This window comes from Acartia tonsa, chromosome 14, assembly GCF_053477335.1.
Source record: "Acartia tonsa isolate MP-2025a chromosome 14, ASM5347733v1, whole genome shotgun sequence".
NCBI classification, from domain to species: Eukaryota; Metazoa; Arthropoda; class Copepoda; order Calanoida; family Acartiidae; genus Acartia; species Acartia tonsa.
In genome coordinates, this window is record NC_137273.1 from 41,388,023 (window position 1) to 41,408,944 (window position 20,922).

A 20,922-nucleotide genomic window follows, 5' to 3' on the forward strand; every position below is an offset into this window, starting at 1 on the left:
ACTTAAGGGCGGTCAAAATTTTCAAAGGGCTTCGATCGCGATGCCACAAAAACAAAAAATGTCTAAAATTGAACAGAGAATAATAATTTCAGGTTAGATTTTCAAAAATCCAAAGTTTATTTTTCTGTGGAGAGTCCTTTTAAGAGTGTCAGTAGGGGTTATTACTTTTACAGTCAAGTAACCCGTGGTGGAATTATATGAATTTTTTCAAATTTTTATCATGGAGGGAGTTGACATTAGACTCTATATTAAACTTGTACAAAAAAAATTAATAAAACAAGTTTTTTTTTATTTGTTGGCTTAGATCTTGGTTGGTTTAAACTTTGGGATAAGGCTACATAATGTTTTTTGTGTCTATCATCATGGGGTAGGTATAAAGTATAAATGGCAAAATTGTTAAATAGAATATTTTTGTTTAGGTTTAGTTCAGACTTGTATACTGTTGACGACAGCCTTCCCTTTATACTCAATATTTTCCTAGGTAAGCTTTATTATGTGTTTTTTTTTGTTTGTACCGCTTAACTGATATGGTTTTCCTTTACAGTAGAGCTTCTCATAGGTCCATAGAAGGTTTATAACTATTTTAGGGGAGAGTACCTCTACTACCCTAGCAAGAAAAATCTCCCGTATAAAAATACCACCCCCATTAAAAAAATTAGAGGAACGACTCCCCTCTCCACTCACCCTCCCAAAAGTTATTTTAGAAGTATCTTCGTTATAAAAAAATCCACTTGTCCATTTTTAGAAACACTCATAAAAAACGGCTGAGAACTTAGACTTTTTAATTCCCACTTAAGCACCACTTTATGATCATAATGAATTTTTATTTCTGAAGCTGCTCAATAATTTGCCAGTGTCGGTATGTCTGTCTTTAATTAACAAGTACTTGACATAGTTTTCTTTATTCACTTTTTTGTGATGTTTATAAAACCTTTTAGACACTCTTGCATAATTATCCTTGTATAAAAGTAAAAGGATGCCTTCTCTTTGTACCAAACGATACTGCTAACCGCCTAACCGATATGATTCTCCTTTACAATAAAGCTTCTCATAGGTCCTGGGAAGTTTTTTACTATTTTGGGGGAGGGTAATTCCCCTTACAATAAAAAATCCCCCAAGCTACAAAACTTTTTCTTCATGAAATAATATCTGACATACTCTTTCTTGTTGTGTATACCTAGTAATTTTTTTTCTGTTCTCAACTCGATGAAGTCACAACTTTATGAAAAGATTTATTTAGTACTTTTCCAAGCTAATTTAGATAAGTCATAATCATGATTTGCAATCAATCTTTTATTTCTAATTTCAAACTAAATAAGGATGACATCATCCAACTTGACTCTCAACTTTCCATTTTAGTTTTGAAAAGGTTAAAGTATGAAAGCAAGAATTAAGAGGGTATATTTTATTCTTGTAGTGATTTATAATGGGAGATTAAATTCAATCCAGTTTGACTTTATATAGGCATTTGACTTAGAAAAATTTACATCTTTATTTTGTACATTATTTTGTTTGTATCCTATTATATCTATTAGAATTTTTTTTGTCTGTAGCTTAAGATTTTGAACCTATTGAGTTCTTCATTTCAGAGGAGCTTTATAAGAATGTTTAGGCTATTTTGCTACACTTCCCTGTCCTCATAAATATTAAGTCTCTAAAGTAAAGTGGCTAATGACGCAGCCACTAGTGTTTTTATACAGTAATCTAAAAACTATTATTTTTTTAGCCAATCTGTTTGGAGTGCTGGGACCCATTCTGGTGACAATCTACGCAATGCCCTGGATATTGCTGATCCTGTTTCCACTGACAATTATCTACGCCAACCTGCAAGCAAAATATAGACATTGTTCCAGAGACTTGAAACGAATAGGTCAGTAGAAAGGGGGTATATCCAACCCTTTCGTCGTATCTATTTTTATCAATTTTTTTTTCTGTTTTGTCTCTGTATTTTACTTTATTTCTTTTTTTCCTCAATATTGTCAATTTTGCTTTGGTTTTTAAAATATATATATACTAGCGGCTACGCCCCTAGAGGCCTCTAGGGGGCACTTGAGGAGGAGAGAGTCAAATTTAATAACCCAATTTCTTATTTTAAATTTTAAAAGAAAAAGTAAAAAAAAATTTTGGGGGGAGGCGAAAAATTTTTTTTTGGGGGGGGGGCCGGGGGGTATGCCTCCCCCCTCATTTAAATTTTAGTTAAAAAAAAGAAGAAGAATAAAAATTTGGGGGGGACTTTTCTTTTTTTGGGGGGGTTGGGGGTGTCCCAACCCTCAAAATAATAGTTATATACCTTCCCGGGACCTATTAGAAGCTACCCTGTTAAGGAGAACCCGATCGGTTCAGCGGTTAGCGAGATCCTTCGGTACAGATACACAGACAAACAAACATCCTGTTACTTTAGTATAAGGATATATAAAATCTTAGGACATTGTTATCCTTGTTTCATGTTTCAGGAAGTGTTTCCATGTCTCCCATCTATTCACATTTTGCTGAAACCTTGTCTGGAGTCTCAACTATCAGAGCCATGAATCAGTCACATAGATTTATCAGGTAATTAGTTTTTATTAGCGCATCTTTTCTATAGTTACGGTATCTCCGTGTGTGTGTCTGTAACGGATAGCTCTTACCGTAAATTGAGGCATGTTAGAATTTTCCTACAGATTTAAAACTTGATATGATAATTTCGGTATGTAACCAAGCAATTCTATAAACGTTTCAAAAATGTCGGTACGCCCATTTTAAATATGCTGAATTTATCTCTTTTAACAACCGTTTTTAGAATGGTATAATTTGACATGAGATTAAATTTTAAACATATCAGTTATCACTACTAAACAAACAAAAAATGCCAATGCAAGCATAATAGTAGGATGAAATTAAGCGTGCCTTGTCCATTTTTATCTTGACTGTTACAGGAAAGGAAGGTAATCTTTTTTCCTTTCTAAAGGGGAAAAGTTTTACGTTTCTTTGGCTTTTCTAGGCAGATGTAACTTTTGGGGCTATCATGGCCCTTACCTGACCTATCACAAATCAACGTTTTTCTAAAAGTTTATGATTTACTTTTGGAAAATTTATGAACTCTACTATTTTTACATAGATTTGCATCTTTGCAATTATTTATATTTGCGTGGCTGAGCAATTAGGCTAATCAGATGCACAATATTATTATTTCATTTTTAACCAGTTATTTCTTCTTCTGTAACAATTTAGAAAGGTTTCCGCTCTTTTATATGAACTAGATTTCTAAAGAATTGCATCCCAGCTAATATTTTTTAGATGAATGGATAATTATGCTAATCAGATGCACATTATTTTTCTCATTTAACCAGATATTTCTCGTTTTGTTACAATTTTCGAAACTAACTTTTTTTTATAGATTAATATAGAATGGTTTTTATAGATTATAACTATAGATTAAAACCAGTTCTAATCTAGCGGACATATTCAAAGCTATACTAGAAACAATTTTATTGATATTGATAGTTCCTTGCAACTTCAAGAAAGTTTTTTTTTACGAAAAAAAAAGTAAGTTTCCGAGGAACCCTAGATAATTAAGATCTTTATTACACATAAAGACCAAAAATAGTTATTTCTCGCATCGTATTATAAAATTCGTAGAAAGCTGGATATAATACGATGCTAGAAATAGTTTTTTCGTATGGATGAGAACCGGTTCCTATCCACCGGATTCGAATAAATACGAGAAATATCTTTATGTATTATTAAAACTGTAATAATTAGGTATCCCTTTGGCCACTTTAATATAATACTTACGGCCCCCCTCAAAAAAATATTTAGATATATAATTTTTTTAATTTTAGGGAGAATAAAGAGTATCTGGAGAGTAGTATGAAGGCGTCTTTCGCAGCCCAAGCGGCCAGTCAATGGCTAGAACTCAGGCTACAGGTTAACTATTAATACTTCTATTTTTAAAAGCAAAGCTATTCTATAATTAGGGTCGGTCCGTACGTTATGGATAGATCTTACAGTTAATTTAGACATGTAAGAAATGCCCTATCTATTTAAGACTTGCATGATGATTTCTTTAACAGTTAGATGCGATTAAAAAAAATATTGATTGAGTCCTCCTTTTATGGGAAGCGTAGCATGCGTACCGGGATAGTTTAAGGCTATTTTTGTTGTTGTTGAAAAAGAAAGTCTTTGGTTGCTTTTACCCTATAGTTATAACAATATCTATCTAGATGATTGGATGTGGGGTAGTGGCTGGAGTTGCCATCATAGCTGTTATTGAACACAACCTCAGCTGCGCAAATCCAGGTTATTTTCATTTTAAATTTTAGCCTTATCCGGGTGGAGGGTGATGCACAATTCCCCTTTCAGTCCCATTTTAAAGCGGGAACAGTAGGTACAGCTTAAAATTTTCTGACTCTTCATATGGCACAAATATTTTTTTTATGGATCTATCAATCCTGTCGGTCACAGGAGCTATTAAAAATCCAGGGATATTTTTTTTAATGGTTTTTATGAGACCCGCGAATTAGGATTTTAAACTTACAATTGAATTGAATCGTAGCTGGAACTATGATAAATTTTTTAAGATGTAATGACAATCTATTTATTAAGGTTTGGTGGGGTTAGCCATAAGCTACGCGCTTGGCATAACCGGGAAACTGTCGGGCCTTGTGTCTTCATTCACTGAAACTGAAAAGGAATTTGTTGCTGTAGAACGATGTGTTCAGGTAGTTAGTTTTGCAACATTGCAATGAAAAGGTTTATAACTATTTTGGAGCAGGTACCACCACTCTCTGAAAAATCGCCTCTTTAAAAAAGGACTTCCCAAAAATCACCCTCCACCTCAAGGGCCCCTAGAGGCCTCTAGAGCATAAAGAATGAACTATTTAAAAGGATTACTAAATAAACATGAATTAAATTTTTAGTATCTTGAGAACATACCATCTGAAAAGAGTCATGGCAGCATAACATCTCCTTATGGGTGGCCTTCCGATGGTGTTTTAACTATCAATAATGTTGATATGAGGTATAGATAGTTAGATAGGTTGATAGATAGTTATATAGATAGGTAGATAGACACATCTCCTTATGGGTGGCCTTCCGATGGTGTTTTAACTATCAATAATGTTGATATGAGGTATAGATAGTTAGATAGGTTGATAGATAGTTATATAGATAGGTAGATAGACACATCTCCTTATGGGTGGCCTTCCGATGGTGTTTTAACTATCAATAATGTTGATATGAGGTATAGATAGTTAGATAGGTTGATAGATAGTTATATAAATAGATAGGTAGATAAAGAGATAGGTAGATAGACACATCCCCGTATGGATGGCCTTCTGATGGTGTTCTAACTATTAATAATGTTGATATGAGGTATAGATAGATAGATAGATGGATAGATAGTTATATAAATAGATAGGTAGATAAAGAGATAGGTAGATAGACACATCCCCGTATGGATGGCCTTCTGATGGTGTTCTAACTATTAATAATGTTGATATGAGGTATAGATAGTTAGATAGGTTGATAGATAGTTATATAAATAGATAGGTAGATAGACACATCTCCGTATGGATGGCCTTCAGATGGAGTTCTAACTATTAATAATGTTGATATGAAGTATAGATAGATAGATAGGTTGATAGATAGTTATATAAATAGATAGGGAGATAAAGAGATAGGTAGATAGACAGTATAACATCTCCGTATGGATGGCCTTCAGATGGAGTTCTAACTATCAATAATGTTGATATGAGGTATAGATAGATAGATAGGTTGATAGATAGTTAAATAAATAGATAGGTAGATATAATACACATCCCCGTAAGGGTCGCCTACCGATGGTGTTTTAACTATAAACAATGCTAATATGATGTATAGATAGATAGATAGTATAACATCTCCGTATGGATGGCCTTCCGATGGAGTTCTAACTATCAATAATGTTGATATGAGTTAGAGAATCAAATATATAGATATACAGACAGTGAGATTGATTAAGGGAGTCTGGGAACATTTGGTACCCAAAGTGTTATAATTACACTATCTTATTGATGCTCTCAAAAACTTTGTGTACTTTTATTGAATTTTGAATCGTTGTAGTGTCTAATCTACAGAAGAGTTACTTTTGTTTATCGTCATTGGGGATGTATATAAATTTATCGCCCATTGTCTTATCCCGTAAGAATCATTTTAGTTACTTAAAAATCTTTTCAGATACCAGACACATTTGAATAGATCATTGAAGAAGGTGACTATGAGTGTCAAAGCTTGTGAAAAAGTTGGTATAGGTGAGTTTTTTGCTTGTGTGCTGTTGCTTATTACATTGAACCTTATTGTCATATGAATCATTACTCCAAAAACGAAGTGAATTATTAAATGACTAGGTATATCATTTGAAATATTTCTATAAGAGTTAAATATAATCAATGATCATGATAGTATTGGACTTACGGAAGTTCTGCAGTAATGATTATAGAGTTGCTACAATTTCTTAGTCGTAACCTAATGTTACAGGAATTACCATGATCGATTGGACATTTTTATATTCTGCTAATTAAGTTCTGACACTCTTCTAATGTTTATTTATTTCGTTTATCCTACCGTATGATTTTAGAGCTTCGCTTTTATGGATGTAGAATCCTTGCTGTTTTTTTAGTTGGACGAACTGGCTCTGGTAAAACCTCCATCTTCCAAACCTTGTATCGCCTTGTGGATATTGAAAAGTAAGTAATTATTTTTTTCACGCAGCTAGGCTTCTCTATCACCCACTTATCCGTTTCTGTTTGTCCATACTGATGTTAGTAGTTTAATGGAAAATACTCGCATCCTTTTAGAAATGTAACAAGATGTCTGTGTCTTGAAGCTAAAGTCTCAAAACCGCTGGATCGATATGGTACTCCTTTACAGTGAGGCTCATTATAGGTTCAGTAAAGATTCATAACCATTTTGGGGGAAGGTATGTAGTATGTAGTATGTAGTATGTAGTATGTAGTATGTACTCCCTCCTAAGAATTCTTCAGTGAGGATTTTTCTGAAGGGTGGAGGTACTCTCGCCCAAAGTAGTTATGAACTTTGCCAGGACATAAGACAAGCTTCACTGTAAAGGAGAACAATATCGGTCCAGTGGTTAGCCAGATCCTTCTGTACACACAGATAGACTCACAGACATTCTGTTTCTTTTATATTAGGATAGAAAAGAGAGTAATATTATGCATCTTTCTAAGATGTAAGTACCCACATTCTAAATGGAAATATTACGTTGCGGATTTTAAATATATTATCCGCATTCTTTTTAAGTCTTTTTACAGAGAGGTAAATACAGCATATAGGGGTAGAAAAAAATTAAAAACATTATCTTAAACTTTATCAGACCGTTGCATTGGCATAAAATGTTTGAATTTAAGAATCTTCATTTATTATTAAAACAAGAATTATACCTGTATAAAAAAATCTATCTAAAGTTGGCTGCTTAATTATAAACGTTTTTACTTGCTCAGATTTTTAATGTAATTAAATGTTTATTTGAATTTAGCAAAGTATTTGATTTTATCAGTTAATAGTTTGTTTAATTAGGTTTAATAGATAAATGAAGATTTTTTCTATTTGTCAATTAAATCGAGTAAAGAAACTATACTTTGTCTTATAATTGTAATGCTTTTTGTGCTTGTTGTAGCGATAAGAAAGTTTAACCTCATCTTTTGACTTCAAGTGGACCACTTAGGACCCTAAAGCAGCATCGTTTATTTTAACGGATTAATATTGCTTAATAAGTAAAGTAATATCCAACAGAAAAAAAACAACTGTTTTATTGTACTACCGTTGTCTGGATGTCCTAAGTGTGCCTGTAATTAATAGGCTTGTTTATTGGTAATCCGGTTCCTCTGATTCACAATAGTGTCACGTGCCAGAATTAGCAGCAGTTGGTACCATTTTTAAAGACTCTAGTACGTCTCAAACTCAAACCTAACACCTCCCCCCTTGACAGCAAGCAGGCACAAAACCATTTATGGGAATGCCGCAAATCTTTATGACGGGTTTTTATCATATTTAAAATTCTAATCCCACTGAGATGGGGTTTTGAAAGATGAATGCTGCGTTTTTTCGATATTTTTTAGACATTAATTGATTGAACGAAGACGATAGAATTTCAACAGAGTATACAACTTAAGACTTCAAAATTTTAAATTTTTATTTTAGCCATTTGTATAATGTCTAACACAGCTCTAAAAAGATGCATTGATTAATATGCAGCAAAAATGGATTAAAGATAATTTGTTTTTCATCCATGAATGCCGTACCAACAAAAGCGAAATTATTAAATAAATAGTTGTATACTCTGTTTAATCAATCAATCAATCAAGAAACGCGGCATTCATCTTTTAAAAACCCATCTCTGTTTTAATCTAAATTGCTGGTCTAGCTAACCATCCAACAACCTACATTATTGGAGACAGAGAGAGGGGATAATGTACTGTAAATGAATCTTTCCCCCAAACTTTAGAAACTTATTCTGCAATTGGTTGGCTAATTTAGTGGGGGAAGATTTATTAATCATCCATGGCCTTTCCTTTCATCCCTGCCTACTTATACAAGAGTATAAAATGCAGGGATCTCTAGGGATAAGACAATGGATGATAAATTAATACACAATTATTTCTGAAGATTAAAATTATTGTGAATAAGTTTGGACACCACTAGTTTAAAACCTACCGATAAAAATTAACTAAAAGAACCCCAAGTGTTTGTGCAAACGAATAAGATAACAAGTGTTTATAAAACTTTGGGTACCTGTGATATTTACAATTCAATGTTCCCTTCCTCCCTGGATGAAATGTAAGTTAATTGGCATGAAAATGTGGACTAAGCCAGGATTATAAAGACATTAAATCCAGGAAGGAAAGGGACATTTGACTGTAAATAACACTGGTATCAAAACTTTTTAACCATGTTAACTTATTTTTTGGTAAAAAACTTACCTTTATTGAATTGTGATTGGTTGGTTAGAAACTAGAAGTGTCCAGACTTTTTCACCAATAATTTTAATCTTCAGAAGCAGTGATCTTGTTTATCTTAATTTGGGATGTACATCAAATAATCTTTAATTGTCTTATCCCTTAAGATCCATGAAATACATTAGACCTCTGTGATAAAGACAAATCAAATAATAAACTATTCACAAGAAGTGCCACCATTACACTTTTGTCTCTCCTTTTACTTTCAAATAGATAAGCCTCTTTTTGTGCCAAGGCATTCCCCCTCAAACCCGACACCTCAAATACAAGCAGGCACGCTGTCATTTACGCTAATGCCGCGGGTTTGAAATTGTAGATAAAAACTATCGGTTAGAAAACTTTAACATTTCTAGCTTGAATCAGCCAATAAAAGTTTCTGTAAAGTACCCAAAGTTTTTGAGCCAACAAATAAGAAAACGTAGTTATAAATCTTTGGGTACCAGGATAACTCTTCCTGCCCCCATATATATACTCTAATTTAACCTAATTATCCTATTCTATAAAGACATACACTAAAATTTACACACACATACACACAGAAACCTACACACACACATAAAGACATAGACCAACATTCACACACACACATAAAAACATACACACACATACAAACACGTGACATACAAACACACACATATAAAGACATACACTAAAATTCACACACACACCCACACATAAAGACATACACCAAAATTCACACACACACATACACACACACACACATAAAGACATACACTAAAATTCACACACATACACACATATAAAAACATACACAAACACACACATAAAGACATACACCAAAATTCACACACACATACAAACCTACACATAAAAAGACACACACACACAAACAAATGCACACATAAAGACGCACACTAACATTCATACACACATACACATGCACACATAAATACGTACACTAACATTCACACACGCACACACACACATAGACATTACTTAAAGACATACACATTACTTTTTACAGCACTGCAATATAATATGTGTACTTCACTTTTAAATAAAAATACAAAGAATTGAGAATTTTTAAAAGGGAGGCAAAAGTGTTATTTGAAACCAGGAATCTTATAGTATGATAGATTAAAAAACATCCCCAGTCATGATAAACAAATTACCTTTGTTGTTGAAGAGTTTTGACAATACTTGTTTTGAACCAACCAATCAAAATTCAATAAAAGTTTTTAAGTTAACCAATGGGCGAGCGTGGTCCAAACTTTGGTTGTCAGTGAAATTTAGAGTCCGATATTCCCTCCCTCCCTTTGTGAACCTCAATACAATTTTTATTGAAAACGGACTCTTGATATATCTAGATTTTATTATATGGATAGAATAATAAAAAATGTCTTTTTTATCAATAATGTAATCAGACTGTTACTTCACCATGTTATTATTGGTCCAAATAATGGGTTGATTATCTACACTTTTTATGTCTATTTTAAAAAAAAAGTGTTTGTATCAAGTTCATTGAAATCTATGTAAAATAGTGCTGATATCTAGGTAGGAAGGGGACATTGGACATTAAATTACACTGGTACCCATAGTTTTTAACCATCTTATTATAAGATTTTGGTTCTTTTATTAAATTTTGATTAGTTAATTTAAACGGGTAGTGTCCAAACGTTTTAACTAATAATAAACTACGGAAGGCGTAATTTTGTTTATTAAGAATGAAGATGTACATTAATTTGTCTTAACCCTAAGATCCCTGGTGATATCTAAAGTTAAATTGGTTAATCTATGATCATATACTTAGAAAGTCTTGCATTAAGGATAATCAAAGTATTTAATGGTTATTTCTCGCAACGCCTTATAAACAGCTTTCCGCGGATATAAAATGTACAAATATAAGATTAAAACCAGTTTTTTAATAGTTACCAACATCTAGATAAATTTGATTTTTTAACTTTTTTTGTATGATATAAAATGTAGGTATAAATTAGAACATAATCCTTTAATTAAACAATTTAGCAACAAATTTACATACAACTTTGTTATGGCTTATAAATGAATGCACTGCTTATTAAATTTTGACACTTTGTAAAGTGTAAAAGTTTGTTCGTCTGATTTTAGAGCTTTGCTTCTAAGGATGTTGTCATCCTTATTTTCTTGTAACTATGTATTTGATCCTTGAATTAATCCTTGAGAAATTGTGCCGTAACTACACGGATATAAAGGGATAAGACATTGGCCGACAATTAATGTACAACTCCAATGATTATAAACAAAATAACTTCTTCTGTGGGATACTATAAGTGGTTGAAACGTTTAAAAATCCATCTTAGTGAACCAACCAATTAAAAGTCTCCAAAGTTGTTGAGCCAACGAATAATAAAATATTATTAAAAGACTTTGGGGACTAGTTTAATAAACAGCCCAATGTCCCCTCCTGTCCTGCGTAACTACTTCAGAGATTATAAGGGTTTAAGACTAAAGATAGAGATAGATACTAGATTAGGAATAAATATTCAATAAGTTCAATCTAATTTATTCATGGAATTTTTTTCTCATTCTATAATTTTTACTATCTTATCTATGTCGGTGAAGTAAAGTAGAACTCAATAGAGGACAAACCCTTTGATTGCATGACCTTTTCCTGGAAGTCCTCACATTGAAAGATAATGCGTTGCGCCTGTTTATTTCCCTTCAAAATTTTTTTGTTAATTGTTATTGACTACCTATTGACTCCAGCATTGGGTAAAAATCCTCTCCACGTCACCTTTGAACATACTCTGCATTTTAAATTGCAATGAAACGCGCTCAATCGCCTAGGGTATCAACACCCATCAGACAACCAACCCTTTTCATTGCATGACCTTTGTCCTAACTGTGCATGGTAATGAGTTGCGCCTGTTTTGGGAAAAGGCATTCCTCCTACTCTAACTTTTTATGTCGCGAATCTTACAAAGTAGCAGTATGAACCATTTTTAACGCCTTTAGTTTCAGACCGAAATTCGAACATATCACCTTTCTAATGACGAGCGGATGCGCTACGTGTTGAGCCACGGACACGGGTTAATTGTTAATTGCCTTGCATAGCAATAGTAGTATGTTTTATTTTTAACGTCTATAGTATCACGCAATGTGTCTTGGATATATTATGATTTTTGAGAATGTAGTTTTCTATTACAGGATAAGTATAGAGTAAAGCACTTTGGTTGTCATTCTAAAATTAGGTTACATTGCAATCTTTCTACTTCACAATGCTCAAAGAATGTAAAAGTAAAAGTCTCCAACGTTTTATAATAAGATTTCCTAATTAATTAGGTACTTTTTTTAATATGATTGGTTGCTTCTTTAAATTACGGGTCCAACGTTTCAACCACTAATTGTAACTTATAGAAGGGATAGTTTGGTGTATCATTAATTGGGATGTACATTAATTTATAATTCATTGTCTTATCCCTTTAGATCCCAGAAGAAAATCTAATATAATTTATTTTGTGGAAATTAGATCATTACTTTTCAATTTTGTAAACATTAACAATATCTTTACCAAACATCTTATCTTATAATATGTACAAAATAAACTGCGAACCAAAAAAATATGCAGATATCTATTTCTTAGATATTTTGTCTATGGAACAAGTTTTTTGTACAGAAGCTTCAGTACGTTGTTTGTTTTCAAGGTGACAACATCATAAAAAAGCAAAAGTTATTTTTTTTTTGTATCTATAGTGTTTTTTTTTACTTATTTTCATGTTAAAATTAAATTTTACCGAACCAAAAAAATAAGCAAATTTACTTTCTTTTCAGAATTATGGGTCGTAAAAAGGACTTAAGTCAGCAAGAAAAGGCTAAAATTCATACTCTTTTAGTGAGGGCAATGATACATTAGAAATTGCCAAAAAACTTGGCCGTGATCACAGAACAGTGCAAAAATATTTTAACGAAGGCAAGCTGAAAAGAAATAAAAGAAAAAAAGAGAAAAATGGGGGGAGGAGGACACTTAGTGATCGCGAATTGAGACAAATTAAGCTAGAATTGGCAAGAAACCAACATGCTAGCAGCCAAGTTATATTTCAGAGGGCTGGGCTGCCTGATATTCCTAAGACAACTAGGAACCGTGTGCTAAAAAGTATGGGTAAGGTAAAAAAACCTCTCATTACCTGTCCCCTGACCTACAACCACAAGCTCAAACGTCTAGAATGGGTAGTCAAGTACTTAAAGACTGACTTCAGCCAGGTATTTTTTACTGACGAGTGTCGTGCTACCCTGGATGGCCCTGATGGTTGGGCTAGTGGTTGGGTTCTAAACAAGCAAAACGTTGGAACTCGCTATAGGCGTCAACAGGGGGGTGGAGGGGTTATGTTTTGGGCTGGTATTATAGGGGACCAAGTTGTTGGACCATACAAGGTAAAAAAAATGTATAAAACTGGACTCCGTGAATTACTGTAGCCTGTTAGACAGAGCCTTCTTCCCTTGGTATAAGGCTTTAAAACCTGCAGCTAAAAGAAAATTCATTTTCATGCAGGACAATGCTCGTTCTCACGTTTCCAAGTACACTATGGATCACCTGAAGAAAAAAGGTATTGTCGAAGCAAAAATTATGGATTGGCCGGCCAACTCCCATGACCTTAACCCCATTGAAAATTACTGGAGTATCATAAAACGTCAAATTTATGCAGATGGACGCCAGTTTTCCTCTGTTGATGGCCTCTAGAAAGCTATACAAGAGGCCGCAGTCTCTGTACCAGCCTCTACAGTGCTTAAGCTGACCTCCTCAATGGATAAGAGACTTCTAGAGGTCAAGGGAGCCAACGGAGGGCGCATTAAAAATCAATAGATCTGTTTTTTATCTGTTTTATAGAAAATATATATTTCCATAATATTTAATGCTTTTTTTAATGATATATCATATGTTAATGTGTTATTTGATTGAAATTTACCGATTTTAGCGACAATAACCTATAAATTGATGAACAATTAGCAATATAAAATCTTTTTTTAGGATTTGCATATCTTTTTGGTTCACTTATTTTCCCTCCAAATGAATATTTTTAGTCATTGTGATTCACTGACGTTAATTTTAAGCAATTTAACATTGGAAACTATTAATCAAAGGATATATCTACAAATAATATTAATAGTGCATCCATTGAAAATTAAAACCGCAGCCGCTAATTGAAAAATTCAGATTTGCCTAACTTTTTGGTTCGCAGTTTAGAACGATGTCAGTCCACCCGTCTGTCTATCTGTCTGAAGCTTAAGATCTCAGTAACCACTGAACCGATCGGATTCTACTCTTCAGGGTCCTGTGATGGTTTTAAGCTATTTTCTTGGGGGGTAGAAGGAACACCCCCAACCCCCCAAAAATGAAAATTCCCCCCCCCCCAAAAAAAAATTGTTTTTAGGCAGTTACTTCAAAATAAATGGCAGTACCAGAAATACTTATTTAAAAAAATTTAAATTAACTCTTTGGGCAAAGCCCCTAGAGGCAAGGGCGAAGCCGCTAGTAATATCTACAAAGCAGAATAATGTCTGTCCATCTGTCTGTTTCAAGCTTAAGATCATGGTAACCGCTGAACCGATCGGGTTCTATTATTTAGATCATTGGTTGAAAAGTTGGACCAACCAATCAAAATTTGATAAAAGTACCCAAAGTTATTATTAATGTGCTTTGTATCCCTACTAGCGGATGCGCCCCTAGTATCTAGGGTATCTATATTCTAAGGGGTATGGAAGGGCAGAAAAATAGCCTAAACCCATACCTGGACTTATTTATCAAAATGAAATAGCCTAAAACCATCTCAGGACTTATAAAAAGCTTTACTGAAAAGGAGAACCTTATCGGTTCAGTGGTTAGCGAGATCCTTCGCTACAGACAAAAAAAGCTTACTACTTTATATAATAGGATAATAAACTAATAGCTAGGATGTGTGTGTGTGTCTGTCTGTACTGAAGGATTTCGCTAGCCACGGAACCAATATGCTTCTCCTTTACAGGGTAGCTTCTGATAGGTCCTGGGAAAATTAATAACTTTTGGGGGGCAGGGTACCAACACCCTTCCACCCCCCTCCCCCTCAAATTAAGTTTTTTTTTTGTAAATCTAAAATAATTTTTGTTTTGTTTTAGTGGTGAAATCTACATAGACAATGTGAATATTTCCCAGTTGGAATTGGAAGAACTCAGAGAACATTTAGCCATCATCCCCCAACAACCTTTCTTATTCAGGAATTTATTTAGATTCATCATAAAATTAAAAGTTTGAAGAATATAATTGCTCGTATTCATTTGAATCCGGTGGATAGGAACCGGTTCTCATGAATACGAAAAAACTATGTCTAGCATCGTTTTATATCCAGCTTTCTACGATTATAAAAATGTACAATCATAAGAATAAAAATAGTTTTTTTACACCGTGCCTTCGGCACCTCAGGGCTAAAAAACTGGTTTTAATCTTATAATTGTACTTTCTATATCCGCGGAAAGCTGTTTATAATACGATGAAAGAAATAACTATTCCAGTATGTCTTCCAAGCTGATTAATATTAGAACCGTTTCTGAGCCCTAATGTAAAATCATGTATCGTATCGTATTGTAGAAATGAATTATGAAATACCAATCAGACATCAAGTTTTTAATTTAAGCCAATGAGAAGAGAGTAAGTTTATAAACTTTCAGAATGCTACTTATTTCAGTACTTAGTTCATTAATCTTTCAACTCCTAATTGTAATATACAGAAAGGGTAATTTTGTGTATCATCATTTGGGATGTAAGCTGATTGATCGGCCATTGTCTTTCCCCTTAGATCCCTGAGGGAAAGTACACAACTATAATGAAAGGAAAGAATTTATCTCAAGTTTTGTATTAAAAACTTATCATTCATTATTAGAATAGGGAATAAGCATTAAGAATTTTTCCAGTATGGCTTCGAAACCGAATTATATCCGCTGAAATAGAACCTGTTCTCAGCTATACTGAAAAACCATGTATGGCATCGTGTGGCAGACAATTTTCTGCGAATATTAAAATAAAAATAACAAAGTTAATACCAATTTTGTTAGCCTGGGACTTCGGGGTTAACAAAAGTGTTTTTAATCTTATAATTTTTTATTTTGATATCCGCGGAAAACTCTTCCTAGAAGTGTATTTTAAAAAGTTTTGTCTGTTTATAAGTCAGAGAATTCCCTTCTCTCTCATTATAGATGTCAAGCGTCTTACATATCAGCAGTAGGTAGCATTTCAGCAATTTTAAGATTAGATTTGTTTAGTATTTTATATTTTCCAGAGATTGCCTGACTTTGCTATATGTACGATGTGCATGATGTTTAATTTTTTCTTTTCCCTGTCTTGATATAAGACTTGATGTAAAATAGTGTACTGTAATGAAATATTTGTTAATAACATGAATGAAGACATCTATAATAGCAATACTCAAAATATCAGATAATAGGACAAATAATCCTTTAGTACTTTTGATGAACAAAAGTTGTTTAAAATCAAGGATTATTAGTATGAACGTATTTTTATTGTAGGATTAAGTACATAACATTGTGCTTTTTTGTCCTAGGAGTTATTATTCTTAAAATTAACTTGACAGAACAATAATATAAAAAAAATCAACAAGTTTCAAATGAAAGTGTAAGGATGTAGAAAGTTAATACGCTTCTGTTATATTTCATTAGCTCAATTTTTGTTTGGACAATTTTAACATGGGTTCATTTATAATCATTGTTTATGACCTTCTGGTGGATGGAAATAACATACATTAGTATAGAAAAGCTAGCTGTTAAAAATTATGTTGAATCCAGAATTAATTTGGATTCTCTCAAAATAATATATTTTGTTTCTAGGAAAAAGATTAAAATTCATTTTTTGCATTTCTAAAATAGAAATGGAATTCATCAGAGCTGGATCTTTAAATAATTTCAATGGTGCGCTAAATCACCCAGCGCAGAATTTCAGCCAATCACAGCGGCGCATTTTACGAAATTGGACGCTGAAATTCTGCGCGGGGTGATTTAGCGCACCATTGAAATGATTTAAAGATCCAGCTCAGTAGGATTTATACACAAAACAATTTTGATACATTTTTTTTTATTAAAAAACATAGAAGGAAAATTTTAATATAGTGCTGCAATTCGAAAATAGTAGAAATGTCTAAGCCTGCAAACAGGCGCTTGGTATTACTTTACAAGGTTAGGAAATCCAGATAAAAGTGTAAAATATTCTCGCCTACAAATAGAAATTTCCACCCCCCCCCCCCTCAGCCGTTTACATTTTTGGAGGGATGTCGTCTTCCCACCCTTGAAAATAGCTTAAAACCACAACAGGACCAATATGCACAGCTTAATCGGTTCAGTGGTTAGCCAAATGTTAAGCTTTATACGAATATCAACTAGTAAAGTACAATCAGTTCAGTAGTTTCCAAGATTTTTTGCTTCCGACAGACGAACGGACAGACAGAAATCCTGTTACTTTTAAATAAGGATAATCTAAATAAAAACTAACTTTAGTGGAACTGTTAGAGAAAACTTAGATCCCGACCAGGTACAAACATTCCAGTATGGCTTTGAAACCGATTAATATCCACTGGATTAGAACCGGTTTTCAGCCATACTGAAAAATCATGTATAGCCTAGTATTACAGGCAAATTTTCTACGAATGTTAGAATAAAAATCAAAAGATTGATACCAGTTTTGTTAGAACGGGCCTTAGGCAACTCGGGGCTAACTAAACTGGTTTTTAACTTAAATTTTTTATTTTATTTTTCGCAGAAATTTGTGTATACGATGTGAAAACTATTTTAGTATGATTAGTTTTATTATAGTATACATTGCAAGATAACTTCAGAATCATAAGCTTTTATTGTGACAAAACCTATATTTTCCATATTACTACTGTTTAACAGTTTACTTTTCTCATTTCAATAATTCTATTTTCCTTTTTTAGTTTTACTCTGACAGACAGCTTATTGATGCCATTAGGAAATCTCGACTAGAAAGGTAAAAAAGTATATTTGTATAAAACCTGTATTTTGTATTTAGAATAACTTTTTCGCAAGAGAAATAGTACATGGAGGGAAAAGAGTTATTGGTAATTAATTTTCTGGAAAAAAAAGATTTTAGCTTCTTTGTAATAATGAAACCTAGGTTAAGAAAATAGATATTTTCACACAAACAAGCCAGTTCAACCCCATCCCACCCCCTCCCCCTATAAGAAATAGATTGAAAATAAAGAAAGGGAAAGTGGATTAATTTTATACCCTATGCCTATACCCAACCCCTGTCGGGCTACCAAGTACCAAATATAACCCAACTTAATACCTTAATTAAGTGATAAACAAACGAAAGAATACCCAGCCCCCAAATTAAATAAAGTTGGTGGGTCACCAGTGCTTTACAGGGTACTATGTGAGTAAGCGCCAGAAAGTATTTGAATATTAGAAATATTACAATGAACTGAGAACACTTTTATTTTTTTCCATGGTTTTATTATAAAAAATGTTGCAGATTTATTCATTAATGATATTTTCTCTATTTTTAGATGTATTACAAGATTGGGAGGATTGGATTATAAAATTACAGGAAATTTCATTTTAAAATCTCTAGGGCAAGTTTATATAGAGAGAGATTTTATATCTCGTTCTGTCATTGGTAGGCTTCAAAGTTGGGGAGAAACTAGGGAACACTAGTCCCCAAAGTTTAATCATAATGATTTCTTATTCGTTGGCTAACAACTTTGGGGATATTGTCCAAACATTTTAACCACTAGTTTTAATCTACAGAAGTTGTAAGGTTGTGTATCACCATTAGAAATGTACATCAATTTATCTTCTATTTTCTATTAGATCCCTTGTAGAATCAAAAGAAAACATCCTATATTGTTTCTTTTCAGTTATTTTAGTCATCTAAATAATGAAGTTTGTTTACCATAATTAGGAGAGAAAGTTGATTTTATTATTAATTTTCCTATCTCTTTATTATGCTTACTTTAATTTTTAAAAAGCTAAGCAGAGCATGGTATAATAAAAGGAAAATTGTAGTAAAAGCAAAATCTGATATTTAAAGCGATAAAAAACGTAATTTATGTTGTAGTACATAAAGAATTTAAACAATTAAAACTGTAATCTTATGCAATATAGATTTTAAAATGAAATGAAAATATTAAAAGGTCTTGGTAGTTGTTTCTCTGCTGGACAAAAACAGTTGCTCTGCCTTGTGAGGTAATAAGTCATTTCTCGAACTAGTTGCTTCACCCCTAACCTCTAGAGGAGTAGGGAGATAGTCAGAGGCGAACCACGTAAAGACATTGAACAACCAATACAGATTAGCATTTTCCGAGATCTGTAGCTTTAGACAAAAACAATAATGCTCTGTATTGTAGAATTATGCCGTAGTAATAATTTTAATAGTTTTTTATTGTCTCAATAGCTTACTAAAGATCTATAAAACGACTAGTTATTTGGATTTGTACTTAAGGTAAGAGTTACATTGGTTTGGGTATATTTTAACCTTTTATTGAAGGTCAATACATAGTCTACAAGTGCCCCAACAAGCAGACTTTAAGAAAAAAATCTATTTAGTTTAGGTTATTTAGGTTCAGTACCTAGGGCTATTTCCTTGAAGGTAAATGGCACTACAAGATTATATCTCTTCACATATTCTTGACCTTTTTAAACTTGAAAATATTTGGAATACGATCGCTTATTGGTTTATGGATTATTGAAAAATTTGAAATTCAAGTAGACAAAAAGTAGTATTTAAAAGTGTTAATCTGCCCTTAAGAGAAAGTGAGATTTTAAAGAACATACTTTACCTAATTATTAGTAGGTTGTGATGCTAAATATGTTATATTGGCATTTGTTTAAATAACTGTAATTCTTTTGTTTTAATCCAACGTACTTTTATCTAAATAATTGAATAGTAAAATTAATAGAGAAAAGAGTTTCCACTTAAAGTATTAAAAGTACGTCTCATATTTTTAGTGTCGTAGCTACTCTAAAACTCACTTTGTCTTCTTTCAATTTTTCCGTAAGGCTATGGATAATTTTGATTTTCACGGCTGCTGTTTGTCCAAATGTAATGCTCTAGCAGATCTTTACTGAGAAGGAGAATTTTCGTAGGTGTTAAAAACATTGCTCTTAATCGTCAGAGAAATCACCACTTTAAAATTGAGTTTCAAAGTTTTTAGAGAAAAAATCTTTCTTATTAAATATACGAGCATTCTGTATAATAGCTATCCATTAAGGATAGGACGTTTTTTAATGTTTAAATACTTAGAAAAACAAGCTAAAGACGAAAACACTGGCAAAAAACGTGTGTTTGTTGTTTTTACATCTTTTGGACAGTACGTGACAACTTTCATGGTTCAACACGTTAGAAAAATTAAAGATGAAGGGCATTAGCGCATCTTTTGGAAGATGTTTAGAGCAAGTTCAGTAAACACCGTGGCTGTGGCAAATGTTGATATACTGTTGCTATGTCTGCTATATCAAGTGCGTTGCACCAATATTAACAATCGCATCTAAGGTTCAGATTAAAGTCATAAAAAATCTAGTGTACATATGTCTGGCACCAAGGCGCTTGACTGAAACTACATAATGTAGAGGGGGGGGGGGGTCAACCTACTTTTCCCTAAACTTGTTTGCAAGTACAAATTCTTCTTAAAAATACTTATTTGTACTATCAATTAAAAAGTTTTGCTTTCAATACAGCAAAAATTTTATTACAGGGTTAGATTCTTGCTCTACGAAACTTCCAAACAAAGGTTGTAAAATCAAATTAGAGTTTTAGTTTGTTCAGTCTAGCAAGTTTTTTTTATTGGCTATTTGGTCTGGAAGATTTTCTTTTGAAATTTGGTATTATTGCAAGAACACATGATTAATTAATTAAAAGGTTTAGAGTAGAAAAATCTAGAGAAATGCATTCTGGATATTTTCACAAACCAACAAATAAACTATCAAATCA

General features: G+C 32.8%; 2 protein-coding genes across 3 annotated transcripts in view; one reads left to right on the forward strand and one right to left on the reverse strand.

The window, feature by feature from the left end:
• LOC145305885 (protein FAM221B-like) overlaps positions 1-20,922 on the reverse strand; it is a 519,245-nt gene that overhangs the window by 168,031 nt on the left and 330,292 nt on the right. The gene's annotated exons all lie outside the window — the stretch shown is intronic.
• The window catches only part of LOC145306152 (ATP-binding cassette sub-family C member 10), a 107,796-nt gene that overhangs the window by 72,947 nt on the left and 13,927 nt on the right, over positions 1-20,922 (forward strand). Inside the window, exons 40-53 of the mRNA XM_080148130.1 lie at positions 420-481; positions 1,727-1,870; positions 2,454-2,550; positions 3,822-3,906; positions 4,203-4,278; positions 4,585-4,700; positions 4,899-4,999; positions 6,196-6,269; positions 6,638-6,704; positions 15,084-15,180; positions 17,467-17,502; positions 17,906-17,958; positions 18,500-18,538; positions 19,125-19,178. Of these exons, the coding sequence (XP_080004256.1) occupies positions 420-481; positions 1,727-1,870; positions 2,454-2,550; positions 3,822-3,906; positions 4,203-4,278; positions 4,585-4,700; positions 4,899-4,999; positions 6,196-6,269; positions 6,638-6,704; positions 15,084-15,180; positions 17,467-17,502; positions 17,906-17,958; positions 18,500-18,538; positions 19,125-19,178 (1,101 nt within the window). The remainder of the gene's footprint in view (positions 1-419; positions 482-1,726; positions 1,871-2,453; positions 2,551-3,821; positions 3,907-4,202; positions 4,279-4,584; positions 4,701-4,898; positions 5,000-6,195; positions 6,270-6,637; positions 6,705-15,083; positions 15,181-17,466; positions 17,503-17,905; positions 17,959-18,499; positions 18,539-19,124; positions 19,179-20,922) is intronic.